The sequence below is a fragment of the Balaenoptera physalus genome, assembly GCF_965194825.1.
Source record: "Balaenoptera physalus genome assembly, chromosome: 20".
In the NCBI taxonomy this organism is placed as follows: domain Eukaryota; kingdom Metazoa; phylum Chordata; class Mammalia; order Artiodactyla; family Balaenopteridae; genus Balaenoptera; species Balaenoptera physalus.
The window spans coordinates 63,403,775-63,417,657 of NC_138901.1; the positions used below are offsets into that span (position 1 = coordinate 63,403,775).

At 47.6% G+C, this 13,883-nt stretch overlaps 1 protein-coding gene across 9 annotated transcripts in view; it reads left to right on the top strand.

Moving 5' to 3' along the window:
• AKAP10 (A-kinase anchoring protein 10) overlaps positions 1-7,003 on the top strand; it is a 55,159-nt gene extending 48,156 nt beyond the window's left edge. For 4 of the 9 annotated variants that reach the window (XM_082441062.1, XM_082441058.1, XM_082441059.1 and 1 more), the window contains 4 exons: positions 959-1,011; positions 1,634-1,729; positions 4,394-4,509; positions 4,887-7,003. In XM_082441062.1, coding sequence (XP_082297188.1) covers positions 959-1,011; positions 1,634-1,729; positions 4,394-4,459 — 215 coding nt within the window. In that variant the 3' untranslated portion in view covers positions 4,460-4,509; positions 4,887-7,003. Of the gene's footprint in view, positions 1-958; positions 1,012-1,633; positions 1,730-4,393; positions 4,510-4,886 lie in introns of those variants that run through there. The other 5 variants (XM_082441060.1, XM_082441061.1, XM_082441063.1 and 2 more) reach the window with 5 other exon arrangements.
• The last annotated feature ends 6,880 nt before the right edge of the window (positions 7,004-13,883 follow it).

A 13,883-nucleotide genomic window follows, 5' to 3' on the forward strand; every position in this document is an offset into this window, starting at 1 on the left:
GAGGCTGCCCACAGGGTGACTGCGGGGAGCCCGAGGACAGACTGCAGGCAGAGCATGTAGTGTGGTGGCCCTGCTGGCTCTGCTTGGCTGTAAAATTTAACTAGATCAGTGTTCAGACTTCTAGCTAATAATACAAAATATTAAGGGAAAAGGACCCAGGTTTTGTTTTTTTTCATGAATGCTGCAGTTTACTATAGAGTATCCCAGTCATTGAACTAATCAGGATCTTGCCTAAGAAATACTCTACCAGCCACTTGGTTTAAGGCAAAGTTAGGATGTGAGCCTATATGTATTAATGAAAGGATAAGCTGTGTATTTAATACCTGGAAATAGAGGCTAACCTACGTCCTTGGCGACTCCTCAGCATCTAGAGTACAGATGGAGATAGGCTTGTGTGTCTCCTGGGAAGCTGAGGTGTATTATGGCCTGGACAGAGCATGGCTGTTTAAAACTCTGATCCTACCCAGCAAATTAACACAGACCAGAGATCCAGCCTGTAGCAGCATAATCTGCACTGGAAGCCCTTTTGTATAGGAGCTGATCTGAAAGATTTACATACATGACATCTCCTGATGTATTGCTAGATTCTTATCTCAAGACCAGATCCTGGTCATGGTTTTATTTGATCTTTGAATGTTTACTGCAGATTTAACACTAGATGATAGTTTCTTTCATCAAGTGAGGAGAATAGAAGAAAAATCTAGAGCTCTAAAACAGCTTTTCAAAGTTTTTCAAACCATAATATTTGCAAGTTAAATACTCTGTTATGGAGCCAATATCATTAGTTTTTATTAATGGTAATATTCCTTAATTTTGGGGTGAGGTTGTACCCCCAAAATAGTATCTTTTAAAAAAGAATATCTTTTAAAAGCTGGAAAATAGATGTTTAAATAAGAGCATTTTTTTTAATGTAAAATTATGCATGAGGTCTACATTCAACTTTGGCTTTGTTTACTAGGATCCATGTTCTCTCAAGCTATGAAGAAATGGGTCCAAGGAAATACTGATGAGGTAAATTCTGCTTTTAGTGTAAAAAGATTCCTGTTTATAAGGGGCACTTACTCTAAGCAAGGTTTCAAGTTTTCTCTTTCCTTAGCTCTCTTGCTTAAGCAGCATGGTACATCACTGCTTCCTTATCTACGAGGTAACAGGAAGGGGTGGGCCCTTCCTAGCATCTCACAGTTGCCTGGTAGAGGCAGTGGAGGTATCCTCCGTCCAGAGACTCTGGCCACTGAAAAATATCCAAGCAGTCAGGTTTCCATTAATCAGCAGGCACCAGTAATCAGTGTAGAAACAAAAGCTCAAACGTTTCCTTCCTCACTGTCAGTTATACTTTCAGAAGTAGAGACTTGCTTTTTTGAATAGTTAAGTACATTGAAAGATGAGAGTGGAAAAAGAAAGACGTTTTGTTTTGACCGCCTAACATGAAAATAGTCGTGATGTCGGATAGACAGTGAAGAGCATGTTGATATATCACAACCAGAGGGCGGCCCGGGTCCTTTCATGCGTGGGAATGTGCTTCCTCCTAAGTACATAGAAATGCTATGCATATACAGCTGTGTTTAGAACATTAATAATGTTTGCTGATTCTTCTAACGAATAACCATTATCAACAGTTTAATTACTTTTATAGGCCCAGGAAGAGCTAGCTTGGAAGATTGCTAAAATGATAGTCAGTGATGTTATGCAGCAGGCACAGTGTGATCAGCCGTTAGAGAAGTCCACAAAGGTAAGGATGACTTGTGTTCTGATCTAGCGTGTGTGAAACTAAAGAGAATTAGATCCCAGAGATACAAATACTTAAAAGGACGTAAGGGAGCTTCTGCTTCTGCCGTGGAAGGATTAACTGCTATAGGAATTGCCCTCTCATTGTAAACAACTAGAAAACTGACAAACTAAATGAAACAGCTATTTCCAGATATCAGACAACAGGCAGTAGAGGGCTTTAATCCTTGAAAGGAAGGTAACATTGAGGTGATCCCTAGTTCACTTCCCAGAAGCAGTTTCCAAAGTGTAGGGAGGACAAACTGTAAGCTTTCAATGAATTTTAAAGGATTGAAAGCATACAGTTTGTTCTCTGACCATAAAGGAATTAAACAAGAAATCAGTAACAGAAAGATATGTGGAGGGAATTCCCTGGCTGTCCTGTGGTTAGGACTCTGGGCTTTCACTGCTGAGGGCCTGGGTTCAATCCCTGGTTGGGGAACTAGGATCTCACAAGCTGTGTGGCACAGCCAAAAGAAAAAAAGAGAGAAAGAAGGATACGTGGAAAATCCCCAAATATTTTGAAATTAAACAACATACTTCTGAGTAACCCATTAGTCAAAGAAGAAATCAAAAGGAATATTAGAAAATATTTTGGACTGAAAACACAACATAGTAGAATCTGCCTTCCCTATTCGTGGGCTTCACATCTGAAGGTTTCACATCCATGGATTCAACCAGCCACGAATCAAAAATATATTTAAAAAAAAAAAAATTTCCATAAAGTTCCAAAAAGCAGAACTTGAATTTGCCATGGCCTGGCAACTATTTACATAGCATTTGCATTGTATTAGGTATTATAAGTAAGCTAGAGGTGATTTCAGATACACAGGATGAAGTGTGTAGGTTATATGCAAATACTGTGCCATTTTATGTAAGGCACTTGAGCATTCTCGGATTTCGGTATCTGCAGGGGTCCTGGAACCAATCCCCCACCATTACTAAGGGACAACTATATTTGTGGGATACTGCTAAAGCAGTTCTTATAGGTAAATTTATAGCATTAAATATTTATATTAGACAAGAGGAAAAGTCACAGTCTTCTATCTTAAGAAACTAGAAAATGAGTAAATGAAACCCAAAGAAAGCAGAAAGAAGGAAGTAATAAAGATAAAAGTGAATATCAATTACTTTTTTTTTTTGGATCTACTAAGTCGTTTACACTCTTCCATTTTGTTGTTGCCTATTCTCTCACTTTTCCCTTTCTTGTGACTTTGGTTTTTTTGTTTGGGTTATTTTTTTAAGTACTACTTTAGGAAGGAGTGAATTGAATGGGTGTGATCCATCTTCCATCTTTACCTGGAGGTCAACGACAGTAATCATTAGGAAATTCTGACTTGCCCCCAACCGAATACTCTGTTTTTCTATGGCTTCACCAGCTGTGCCCACAAGAGCCACACAAATAACCCAGCAAATTGGAGGCAGCCACTTAGCACCCCCAGTTATCTCTTCAGGCAAAGACTCCCAGTTCCTCCACCAGCTTTGCTTTCTGTAACCTGAGTTGACTCACAAAGACTTCATGTGATAGGTGAACCTCTGCTCAGACTCTTTGTGAAGGTGTTAAACTACTCTTCTGTCGTCTACGTTAGCAGGAGTTGGGAACACTATGTTAGTTACCTCTGTTAGTTACCTATGTTCAGATGGAGGCGTGAACTTAGATTTGGGTCCAGCATCACCTTTCCTTGCTAACTTTGTAGCCAACTTTTTACTCTGTTATTACCAGAGCTTGGTTTAATTTTGAACTTTTCACTGAGCTGATTCATACCAAAGCTCTGTTTACTTTTGCAGACTCCATCCTCTTTTCTATGTAAAGGTGATAATTTTTGCCTATATTCACTGGCTCAGTCAAACCCAGAATAGCAAATAACATGATAAAGGTGTATAAAGAAGTGCAAGGTAGTTATTTTTGTGATTCCCCGTTATCATGTTGATGATCAAATATTTGACAATATGAAAATGTTCTTTAGAAACCATTTTGGAAAGCAGATGTTTAAACTTAAGGTTTTTCATTGGAGTTGTGTGTTCAGATTTTATTACCATATGCTTTTCATTTCTAAGATACACAGATATATTTTGCTTTTAACCTTGCTAGACCTTCTCTTTGGCTGGCCAAGATGACTGTCCTGTCTGTCCTTTAGGAATCAGCAGTGTATTGGTATGGAAAACGCAGTAGGCTGGCAGACCTCGTTGAGTCCGTTTCTAGTCAGTATGTGTGACCTTTTGCAAGTTAATTTTCTCCGGTCCCTTCATTTCCTTATCAGTAGATCAGAGAAATTGGACAAGAAAATCTCGTAAGATCCCCTGTAATTCTCATTCCATGAATGTGTGAATGTGAGAAGTCCTGCACCCACAAAGGAGTACCCAACCCCTCTTTAACCCCTGTGGATACCTCTCTGCTTTGAATCGCCTACTCTACATTTGTCTATAGAAAGCACTTGGGCATTTAATGTAAATGACCTCACAGCATTACTGAATTGTTTCATGTGTTTATGTCCCATCTCACAAATAGCAGGGACCATGTCTTCTGTGATGTTTGTTTCCTCCCCAGTGCAGTGGAAAAGAGGACTCAGCCTCAGAAGCTTGGTCTTAGGAGGCCAGAAGATCAAAGCTCTCTGTTTTCTTTCTAAAGGCTTTGGCGCATTCCATATTATGGCTCTGTCTTCATCTAATGAATCCCCTGTGGATGGTCACTTAGGTCGTTTGGGATCGTTCCCTGTTACAAACAATACTTTGATGAATGTGTATGTAAGTCTTTGCCCTCTCTTATGAGTATGCTTTAGAGTTTATTCCTAGAAGCAGAATTATCTGTCAAAAAGTAGATATTTCGTTCTAATATCTGTTGCCAAAACGGAAAGATAAAAGCAAGTCTGGGTGCCAGTCCTCGTTATATAACCTTCAGGTGGGTTGCTCGGTCTCCTTAGGCTTCCGTTCACTCAGCTGTAAACGGAGGTAATTAGGGCTGTTTTCCTCCCATGATTGTAGTCAGGTTCTGGCTGTCGTGAGCGCTGGTATGTAGTAGGCGCTCGCTAAGTGTCGGTGCCCTTCTTCCTTAATCTGTGATGGTAATGTGTCACTGGTTGTAGAAATGTACCTTACCTTTTTCTTTTCCTTTCTTTCATCAGCTATGACTCAAGACCTGAGATAAAGGAAATCTGCTTTTGGAGAATAAGAGAACTTTTTTCCTTTGGTTGGATTCTTCCCCACAGCCAGTGAAAACAGAGCACTGTACTTCTTCTCACTGTTGTTCCCAAGAAAGAATGGCAGACAATCCTAGACTTCCACCGTCGGCAGAGTGTCGCGCAGACACGTCTGCACACGATGATCACGCAGTGAAAGTCGTAGAGACAGAGTGGTGTTGTTTACATTACTAGAGAATTACTAGTTTTCCAATGGCAATAACCCATGCGTGGAAGAGCTAGTCCACTGGGATAGGCGGGGGCCGCACGCCATGGGAGACGCAGAGGCGTAGGGCCGGTATTTGATGCACCTCCCGTGGCGGTGACCCACCCCAACAGCATCAGACGGCGGGTACCAGAGGGGCTTCGCTTGGTCTCCTGAGCAGGCAGGGGAGTCGGCCCCTCGGGAGCCAGGCGGTGTGGTGCCAGCAGGTGGCTTTTCTTCCAGGGAGCGGGGTCTGCACAGAGGCGTTAATTTGGAAGTGGGTCAAGTCTTGGTGACGTTGTCCTCCCCTTTGGTGACAGTGTGTGGTGTTCACGGTGTAATTGCTCCTGAGACGCAGTACTCTTAAAACCAGCTCCCCCGCGGCCGGAAGGGCGAGCCTCTGCGCCGCAAGTGGTAGGACTTGCTCCTCCGAGATTCTGGGCTCCGGTGACGTCACCTCCCCTCACAGTACTTGTGGAAAGGGATGTGCAACAGCCATCACTCCAGTTTTCCCCTGTGGCTCCTTGAACAAAGTGTTTATTCCCAGATGGTAGAGTTTTTAAAGAAGGTGGGCGGGCAGGCGTGGGGACAGAGAGGCACTCAGTTCTGACTCTCTCCTCTTCTTTGCTCTGCGCTGGGAAGTGTGCAGGTTGTGGCCTTTTTCTTCTGTCTGTGGGGTAACGAGAGGCCCCTCCCTGCACTTCCACTCGGTCGGCTTCGGGGTCTGGACCTCGCTGCCATGGGCGGGGCCGCCCCGTCGGCCGCACACTCCATGCCGGGGGTGCCAGCGCTGCCTCACCACACGGACTGTCGGAGGGAAGGAACGTTCTCTTAGGTGTTACTGCTTTTGCTCAGACTTTGCAAAAAATACATATATACACATATGAATATATAATTATTAATCACCTCTGTCCTTGAGAAAGTCTTGAATGAACAGAGAATTTATCCCACTGCAATATTTGGTTGTATAGACGCGCGCTGTTTCATCAACAGAAGAAGCAGAGAGGCTGCGTATGACTTTTTGGTACTATGTACCACCTCTGTCATTCTTCTGAAGCGAAGTGTTCATGTGCTCAAACCATATTCTATTTAATTGTGTTTGATTTTAAAATATATATATGAATTATATTTAAATTTGTGTCAACTTTCTGCTTTCAGGGCATTTATGGCTCCTCTGTTGAGATGTGTTGATTCTTCCCAATATTTCCATTTGCTTTTCAAGAACCCAGAACATGAGCCACTCCTGGACTCAGCCTTGTGTTTAGAGCATATGGCATAGACCTGAGGTGTTATTAGATGCATATGCTGTGATTGACTCACTTTGTTCTTTTAACAGAATATTTCCATCCGTTTCACTTTGCTTCAACCTTTAAATAACAGAAAAGCAACGTAAAGGTCATAGAATAAACTGTGGTTTTGGGTGACTCTTGCTGCCTCTGCATGGTTTGGAATAACATTTTCTGTAAGACTCTAGGCTATTTAAACTAGTGCTTTCAGTTAAGATACTGTCCAGTCATGTCTTTGTGTGCGTTGTGTGCTTCTGAGCTAGAGATGTCGGTAGGTGTAAGGTTCTTATAAGGAAAAGAATAGCAAGTTTGAGACGGTGTTACTTTTTCTGCCCCACCCACTGTAGGACACAAGCAAAGTGTGGCCTGAGACTGGTAGCCAGACGAGCTCCTTGCGCTTATTTTCAGATTAGGATTGGAATCATCTGACCTCGAGTGCCAGGCTCTGTGTGGTGTGCCCACAAAATAGGATTCCCTGGCAGGGTTTTTATAGGTTCAGTGAATCAACTGAACATCCTGCTTTATCATGATGTTGACATCAATGCAAATTGTTAAAAAAAAAAAAAAAAGAAGATGTTAGTAAAAAGGGGTACCTTTTGTAACTGGGCGTGTCTTCATCACTCATGTAAGATGTGATGAAAATTTTAAAAACAAGCATCAACCAAGCCCAGTGAAGAGCAATAAAACAGGGAGCAACTTTCTGTGACCTTTTCTACTTGGGTTTCGGGGTTCAGTAGAACTTCGTAAAATGTACGTAATTTACGTTTCTGAAGCTTTGGCTAGTGCAGTAAGAATTTGGAGGGGAAGGTCGCTATGAATAGAAAAGTACAGACGTCTTTGTTGTTTTAAGTACTGATAGCTGAGCACTGCTGAAGCGGCGGGTGGGCGCCTCTCTCATTACCGTGCCGTGGGGCCCGTTTGTACACAAGGACCTCGTCCCTCCCCTCCCCCGCACACCCGTTGATCGGACCAGGGTCGATCTTCTCCCGATCCAAACAGGCCCAAGAACATTCTTTATCCAAAGAATTTTGCAAAGGGCAGGAGACATCCCAGTCCCTGTCTGGGGTGATAGCGCGTATGGGGCACTTGCAAGTCAGGACCCCTGAGCCGGTGCCACGTGGACGAGCCGAGACCTGTACAAGCAGAAATAACAGACACGAGAGCCAGTGGGTGAGAGCAGCTGCCTTGTAGCCTGGAGGTGGTGAAGGTTTCTGGCTCTAGTCCTGCATCCCGGCCGTGGACTCCGTCAATTCCTCGGGTATCCTTAGGATGCACTTTGGCTTTTTAAAAATCAGTCTGAGGGGAGTTTTTCCTTCGCGCAACCAAAAGGACCTTGACTACAATACTACCAGATTGCTGTAATCACTAATGATCGCATGTGCTCCGCATGTTTGCAAAATACTGGTGAATTCTGGAGAATTTTTCTTCAGTAAACCTTCCTTGGTCATTTTGTGTATTCTCTCAAAATGGAATCCTAAACTCACGGAACTAAAAGACACTCCCTCGTTTTTCCAGGGGGGAGTTACTCAGGCCTAGGAAAAGGGCAGGTCTTTGGCCTTTTGTTGGATGGTCACCTTCTGGACCAGGGCCTTTGCACACTTCCCAACTTCCTTCTGAAGGATAAACACCATTCCCACTTGCAGCACCTACAATAAAACCCAGAAATAAAAGGGCATGTCTGTTAATGAGTGATAAAAACTTCAAATGAGGGAGGGCAATGATTATCACAAACTTTGTAAGTGCTGACCATTTCTACGCACTAGGCAAGGTGTCTGGCCTTTGGCTGGGGCCAGAAGCGGGAGTAAGTTCCAGCAGGACGTTCAAGGTTACAGCTTCAAAGACCCACCAGGACAGCTGCCGTGCGGGGCCCTCTGCAGATGAGCCCTGGGACGCCGCGGAGGCCTCTGCTTGGGCTCAGAGTAGGAAGTGGGGGCCTACGCGGACGCGGGGGGTGGGTGGAAAGGGCCAGCAAAAGCCTGGAGGGCGTTCGTGACCACGGAGGAAAGCCTGTCTGCCGCCTGTCACTCGGGGTTGGAGCTCTTCCCGCTTCGTGGTTCACGCCAACGGGTGTTTCCTCGTCTGCTCCCTCCACGCTGCCTGCTCTGGCTGGTGCACTGCCCGGGCACGATGGGGCGCCCACGGGGCTGCTCCTCAGCTGCCCCCCAGGGAGCACTCGTGAGCCCAGGCAGGGGTGGCAGGACCCCGTCGGCGGTGGGCGGGCAGGTGCCAGGAAACAGTGGCTTCCATTCAGCCGAAGGCAGCTGGCATTTGCCAAGGAGCAAGTGAGGGTTGTGACAGTGGCATTTCCTCGGACGCCCGACTCCCCGATCTTGAATAGCCGCCAGGCTCAGCCCGAAATGATCCCAAGCCGGCCTCCACCTCCATCCCGGTAAGAACCCCCCACCTGCAGGCACCTCATGGAACGGCTCGAGCTGGGCCTCCAGACGAAGCAGAGCTCCCCATCTTGGCAAAGGGCCCTTTGTTCTTTCTAATGATAGAGCTGCCGGGTTAGCACGTGTTCACCTGCAAAGTGTTGATGGTGCAGGGATGCAGGAAAGGGTAAAAAAAAAAATACCTCTGGGCCCCCTGGAGCTTCCATTCTACCGAGGAGGTAGAGGTTGGAGGTTCGTCTGAAGTGGGTGCTGGTATTTTTCACTCAAGACAGCCCCTTGAGCCAGTGATTTAACACCCTTTCCTTCCAAAGCCCTTGCTGGCGGAAGTCACCAGGCTTCGTGACCTCTTGCCCGCGCCCTTCCACGGGCCCCCGGAGGGCTGGTTGCTGTGCAGCTCCATTTCCTCGCCGTCGCCTGGCTGACAGCGAGGGGTGGGCACCTTGACCCCGGGCCCTTCAGGCTGCTCTCTGATGAGGGTGGGCCAGGAGCAGCCCCAGCCCCGTTGGGCTCCCTGCAGAGCTCTGGGAAATGTGGAGCCTTAGAAGCTAGAAACAAGGAGACCCATGTAGAATTTTTACACGCAGGTGATATAAAAACCCCAAGCTTGGAAAACCCAGCTCACTGTTGAGCTGATGCCACGAGGTGATCAGCCAGCCCCTTCCGAGTTCTCCTTTAACGAGAATAACCAGCCCTTGAGTACTTGCCGGGTGCCGGGCCCTCTCTCACGTAAGCCGTGTGATAATCTTGTAAGTGCATACTTTTCCCTGTTATAAATGAGGAGACTGAGGCTCTGGAGGCAAAGGAATTCTCCAGGGGATCAAGTCCAGGCAGCCATTAAAAACATTCCGTTAGCTTAAAGCAGTGGTTCTTAACACTTCGTGTGCATCAGGATCCCCTGGAGAACATGTTAAAATGGGTTGCTGGGCCTCCACCCCCCGCCCCTGCCCACAGTTCCCGAGTTGGTAGGTCTGGGGTGGAGCCTGAGAATTTGCACTGTAGCAAACTCCCAGCTACTGCAGCTCACGAGACCACACTTTTGAGAATCTCGGCCTTAGAACCTTTCCTGTAAATTGGGAAACACATGTTTTCATTCCCTTTTATTGGATGTGCCCATGCAACACAGAAGTGTAATTTGAGACCTATTACTCATTCACTCAAGCACATAAATCCTTTATCAGTATTCAGATATTTGTCAAAGCCAAGGGGACCCAGACGCCAACCCGCCGTCTCATTGCCTGGGCAGGTCTGAGGCCGTCCAGGCAGGTGTCGCCCCCGGGGGTGAGGCTTGGAAGAGGCCCAGACCCGCCTCGGCCCCCAGTGCATTTGCTGGGGACAGTGCACGTGTCACCCCTTCAGGGCTGAGTCCGACCAGGCTGGTGGGTCACACCGGGGTCCCTGTGGAAGCTTTTGCACAAATCCTGCCTGGCCCACTTCCTTCCAGCTTGTCCCCAGGTCCTCGATGCCACCTGTCCCCGAGGCCCTGACCAGGCCTCTCCTGCCGCCTCTCCCTTGCTGCCTCTTTTCAGGTCCCTCCCGCAGGGCTCGGGTGCCTTGTTCCCCTTCCTCTATCTTCTCCCTTCAGCACACGCTTCCTGGGGGCCAGCTGTGGGCCTGTCCCCGGAGCAGACACTGCCCACCCTCCTTGCTGCCTAGGAAATAAACCCTGATGCACTGCTGGGGTGAGTGACCTGCTGGGGGCAGCCTAGGTGGACCCGAGGTTCATGGACTCCTGATCTGATCATTGCAGCCTTGCCCCGGAACATGCCCACTGTTTGTTCCCTCAAGATACCATTTCTTCACGGTCCCAACACGCCCAGGCTGTGCCCTCCCTCCCCTCCCCCTCCCCTCCCCCCTCCCCTCTCTCCTCCCCCCTCCCCTCTCTCCTCCCCCCTCCCCTCTCTCCTCCCCCCTCCCCTCTCTCCTCCCCCTCCCCTCCCCCTCCCCTCCCCCCTCCCCTCTCTCCTCCCCCCTCCCCTCTCTCCTCCCCCCTCCCCTCCCCCCTCCTCCCCTCCCCTCCTCCCTCCCCCAGATGGACCAGGACCCCACATCAGCATTGCCCATGGCTGCCCACTGCTGGCCCAGCCCTTCCATGTCCTCACTCCGCATCCTCCTTTGCTGCCTGGGGAAGCTGTCCTCTTATCTTCTTACCCAGCTCCGGTCCACTCGCCCGTGCACAGCATAGCCAAGCCACTGACACAGGGTGAAGGAAAGTGCAGCATTTATTGTAGAACCCCAAGCAAAGAGAACTGGCAGCTCTTGCTCTAAAGACCCAGGGCTTTCAGGGAAGGGTTTTAAAGACAGGGTGAGGGAAAGGGTCAAGGGGTGTGTGATCAGCTTGTGCACAATTCTCTGATTGGCTGGAGGTGAGGTAACAAGGTGGTGGTTCAAGAATCTCAGTCATCAGCCTTCTGGTTCCAACCTGTCTGGGGTCTACGTGCTGGTGGTCAGCATGCAGTTAACTTCTTCCACCTGGTGGGGATTTCAGTATCTGCAAAACAGCTCAAGGATATGGCTCAGGATGTTATCTATAGCCCCTGAGGAACTAAAGGTCTTCTGGCTTTGTTCTATGGCTAAACTATTATTATTTTGTTTTGTTTGACTGTTTCCCTTTGTTTCTGCATTTTCTCACTTCTCTGATTAAATCTGCTCTTTGGACCTCCGGGAAGGCCTAGGAGGCTAAAGCTTTTCATCAGACAGGAGGTGGGGGACACGGGGGTGGATCTGTCCCCGGGAAGCCCCTGCGGGGCCCTGCCCGGCCCACTCTGGTCCTGCCCGGCCCACTCTGGCTCTTTCTTCGGAACTTGCGTCCCTTTCTCACTCCCACCCCAGCAAACTGCACTGTCCATGATGGCGACCCCGCCTGGGGCTCTCCAGTCACACCCACGGCCAGACTGTCATCTCCTGCAACTGCTCTACCTCTGGTTTCCCCTCACATTTCAGCCCCCAGCAGCCTCAAGCCATGCAAGCTTTGCAGGGTTACAGATGCCTCCTATTGGAATGGGTTGAAAGAGGGGTGAGAAGCAGCTTGGGCATGGTCCCAGGGGTTTTCCCCTCACCATTACTAGAGTTGGGCTTTGGAAACCAGCGTCGAAGAGCAAGTTCAAAAGCAGTAAGTGAGTAGTTTTGTTATAAGGATGACAAGCGGGGGCTGGGGAGGACCATGCTGATGTGGGACTTGGGTCAGTCTTCCCAGTACCAGTGTGGGACACGTGTCTCGTGCTGCATCGCAAACAACTTAGACACAAGGAGAAACGCTTCGAGAAACCATAGCTCTATCATGATGAAGACTTTGGTGTCCCAGATGCACATAGAGTGAGAATAACATTGTTACTTGAAATGTGAGATGGGGAAAAAAAGCAATATTTTGTACTGATGTATTCTTGTATATAATGTTATTTTAAATATGCATGTGTAACTAAATAAATTAGATATTATAACTAGACATCTGACTATTTTGTCAACATTCCAAAAAATTTGAACTCAGATTGATACCTTACTTTTTTTAAAATTTTTTCTTTAGGAAAATCGGGGTTTGCCTTAAATATAGGATCACTTATATCATTCATTACCTCCCTGTGGTCTGCTGAATAAAATCCAAATTCCTTATTTAGCACTGAACGCCCTGGCTGACCCAGCCTCCGAGACCTTGGAACCCTAGACCCTTAACTCCACCTCCCCACACTCTTCCCATGTGGGGTTCTGCGGACTTCCCCCCCTACGCTCTGCCTCAGGAAGCCCTTCCCCTTAGAAGACTCACTCCTCCCCCTCCTCCAAGACCCTCCCTGATGTCCGGTCCCCCTGAGTCCCCCAAGCAGCACATCCTCACACAGCATCCAACTCGGCCTTATCGCGGATGGGTCCTGGCCCCGTCTGCCCCACCTGATGTGAGCGAGCTTTCCCCAGGGAGCGTGGCCCAGGAGATGCTGGGGAAGAAAAGAGAAAGTTCGCTTTAAATGAACCGGGCTCAGCTCATGGTCTTCCTGGGCTCATCTGCCCAGAATCGCAACCAAGGCCTCCCATGCCTTAGGGGCTGAAGGGGTCCCTACCTGCTGGTGGCAAGAGGCTGACGTTGAGGTAGATATCTCAACCCAGGTCCAGCAGCTCACAGGTTGCCCAAGTGTCCTGAGACCCTTTCAGAAGGTCTGCAAGGTCAAAACTATTTTTGTAATAACACTAAGACGTGAATTGTCTTTTTCACTATGTGAATATTTGCATTGATGATACAAAAGCCATGGTGACCCCTTAGCAGGAATCTGGACACACTGTGCCAGTGGTCATTGTACTTTTCCCGGCCAGGCACTTGCCATTTAAAAAAGAGCCAGTTTCCCATAAGAGTGTCTTGATGAAGCAGTAACAATTATTAATTTTATTAAATCTCGACCCTCAAGTGCCTGTTTTTAATGTTACATGGGACAACATGGGAAGGACACGGGAAGCCCTTCTGCACAGTGAGGGGTGATGGTTGTCTCCCGGAGAAGCTCTGGCCACCCGCCGTGGACCCCCCCCCCCCCAGGGCACACCCGACAAGCCGGTTATTCAGGCTTGGGTCTTGCGAAGACATTTTCGTGAAAATGAAGGAAGCGAACCTATCACTTTGAGAAGAAAACACTGCCGGTATTTATTATTGCCCGGGATGAAATTTGAGTTTTCAAGCAAAAACTAGAATTGTGGAAAACTGATACTCACCACGGCGGCCTTGATAGCTTCCCTTCCTGAAAGACGTTTCTGATGAGATCTAATATATGTGTGATTTTTTTAAATATTGTATGATGAAATGTGTCATATTTGGAAAAGCAGTGTAACCCAATGAACCAATATTTTCCAAATGACTGATGCATGATGCACAAAACAAGTAGGTGAAAGATTGGTTCAATGTGTGAGACCCACCCATAGGGTATGAAGGGTTCCGAGATGAGAAAACTTGAGAACTGCCCCGCTGGTCCAACCTCAGGCCGGTGGAGGAAGCCAGGCCTTATTTGCACTGTGTTTGTTTGCATGAAAGTAAGTTTGATTCCACATGGTGCTATATCCTTGCTGTGGGGTCTTCGGCCTTTCCCTC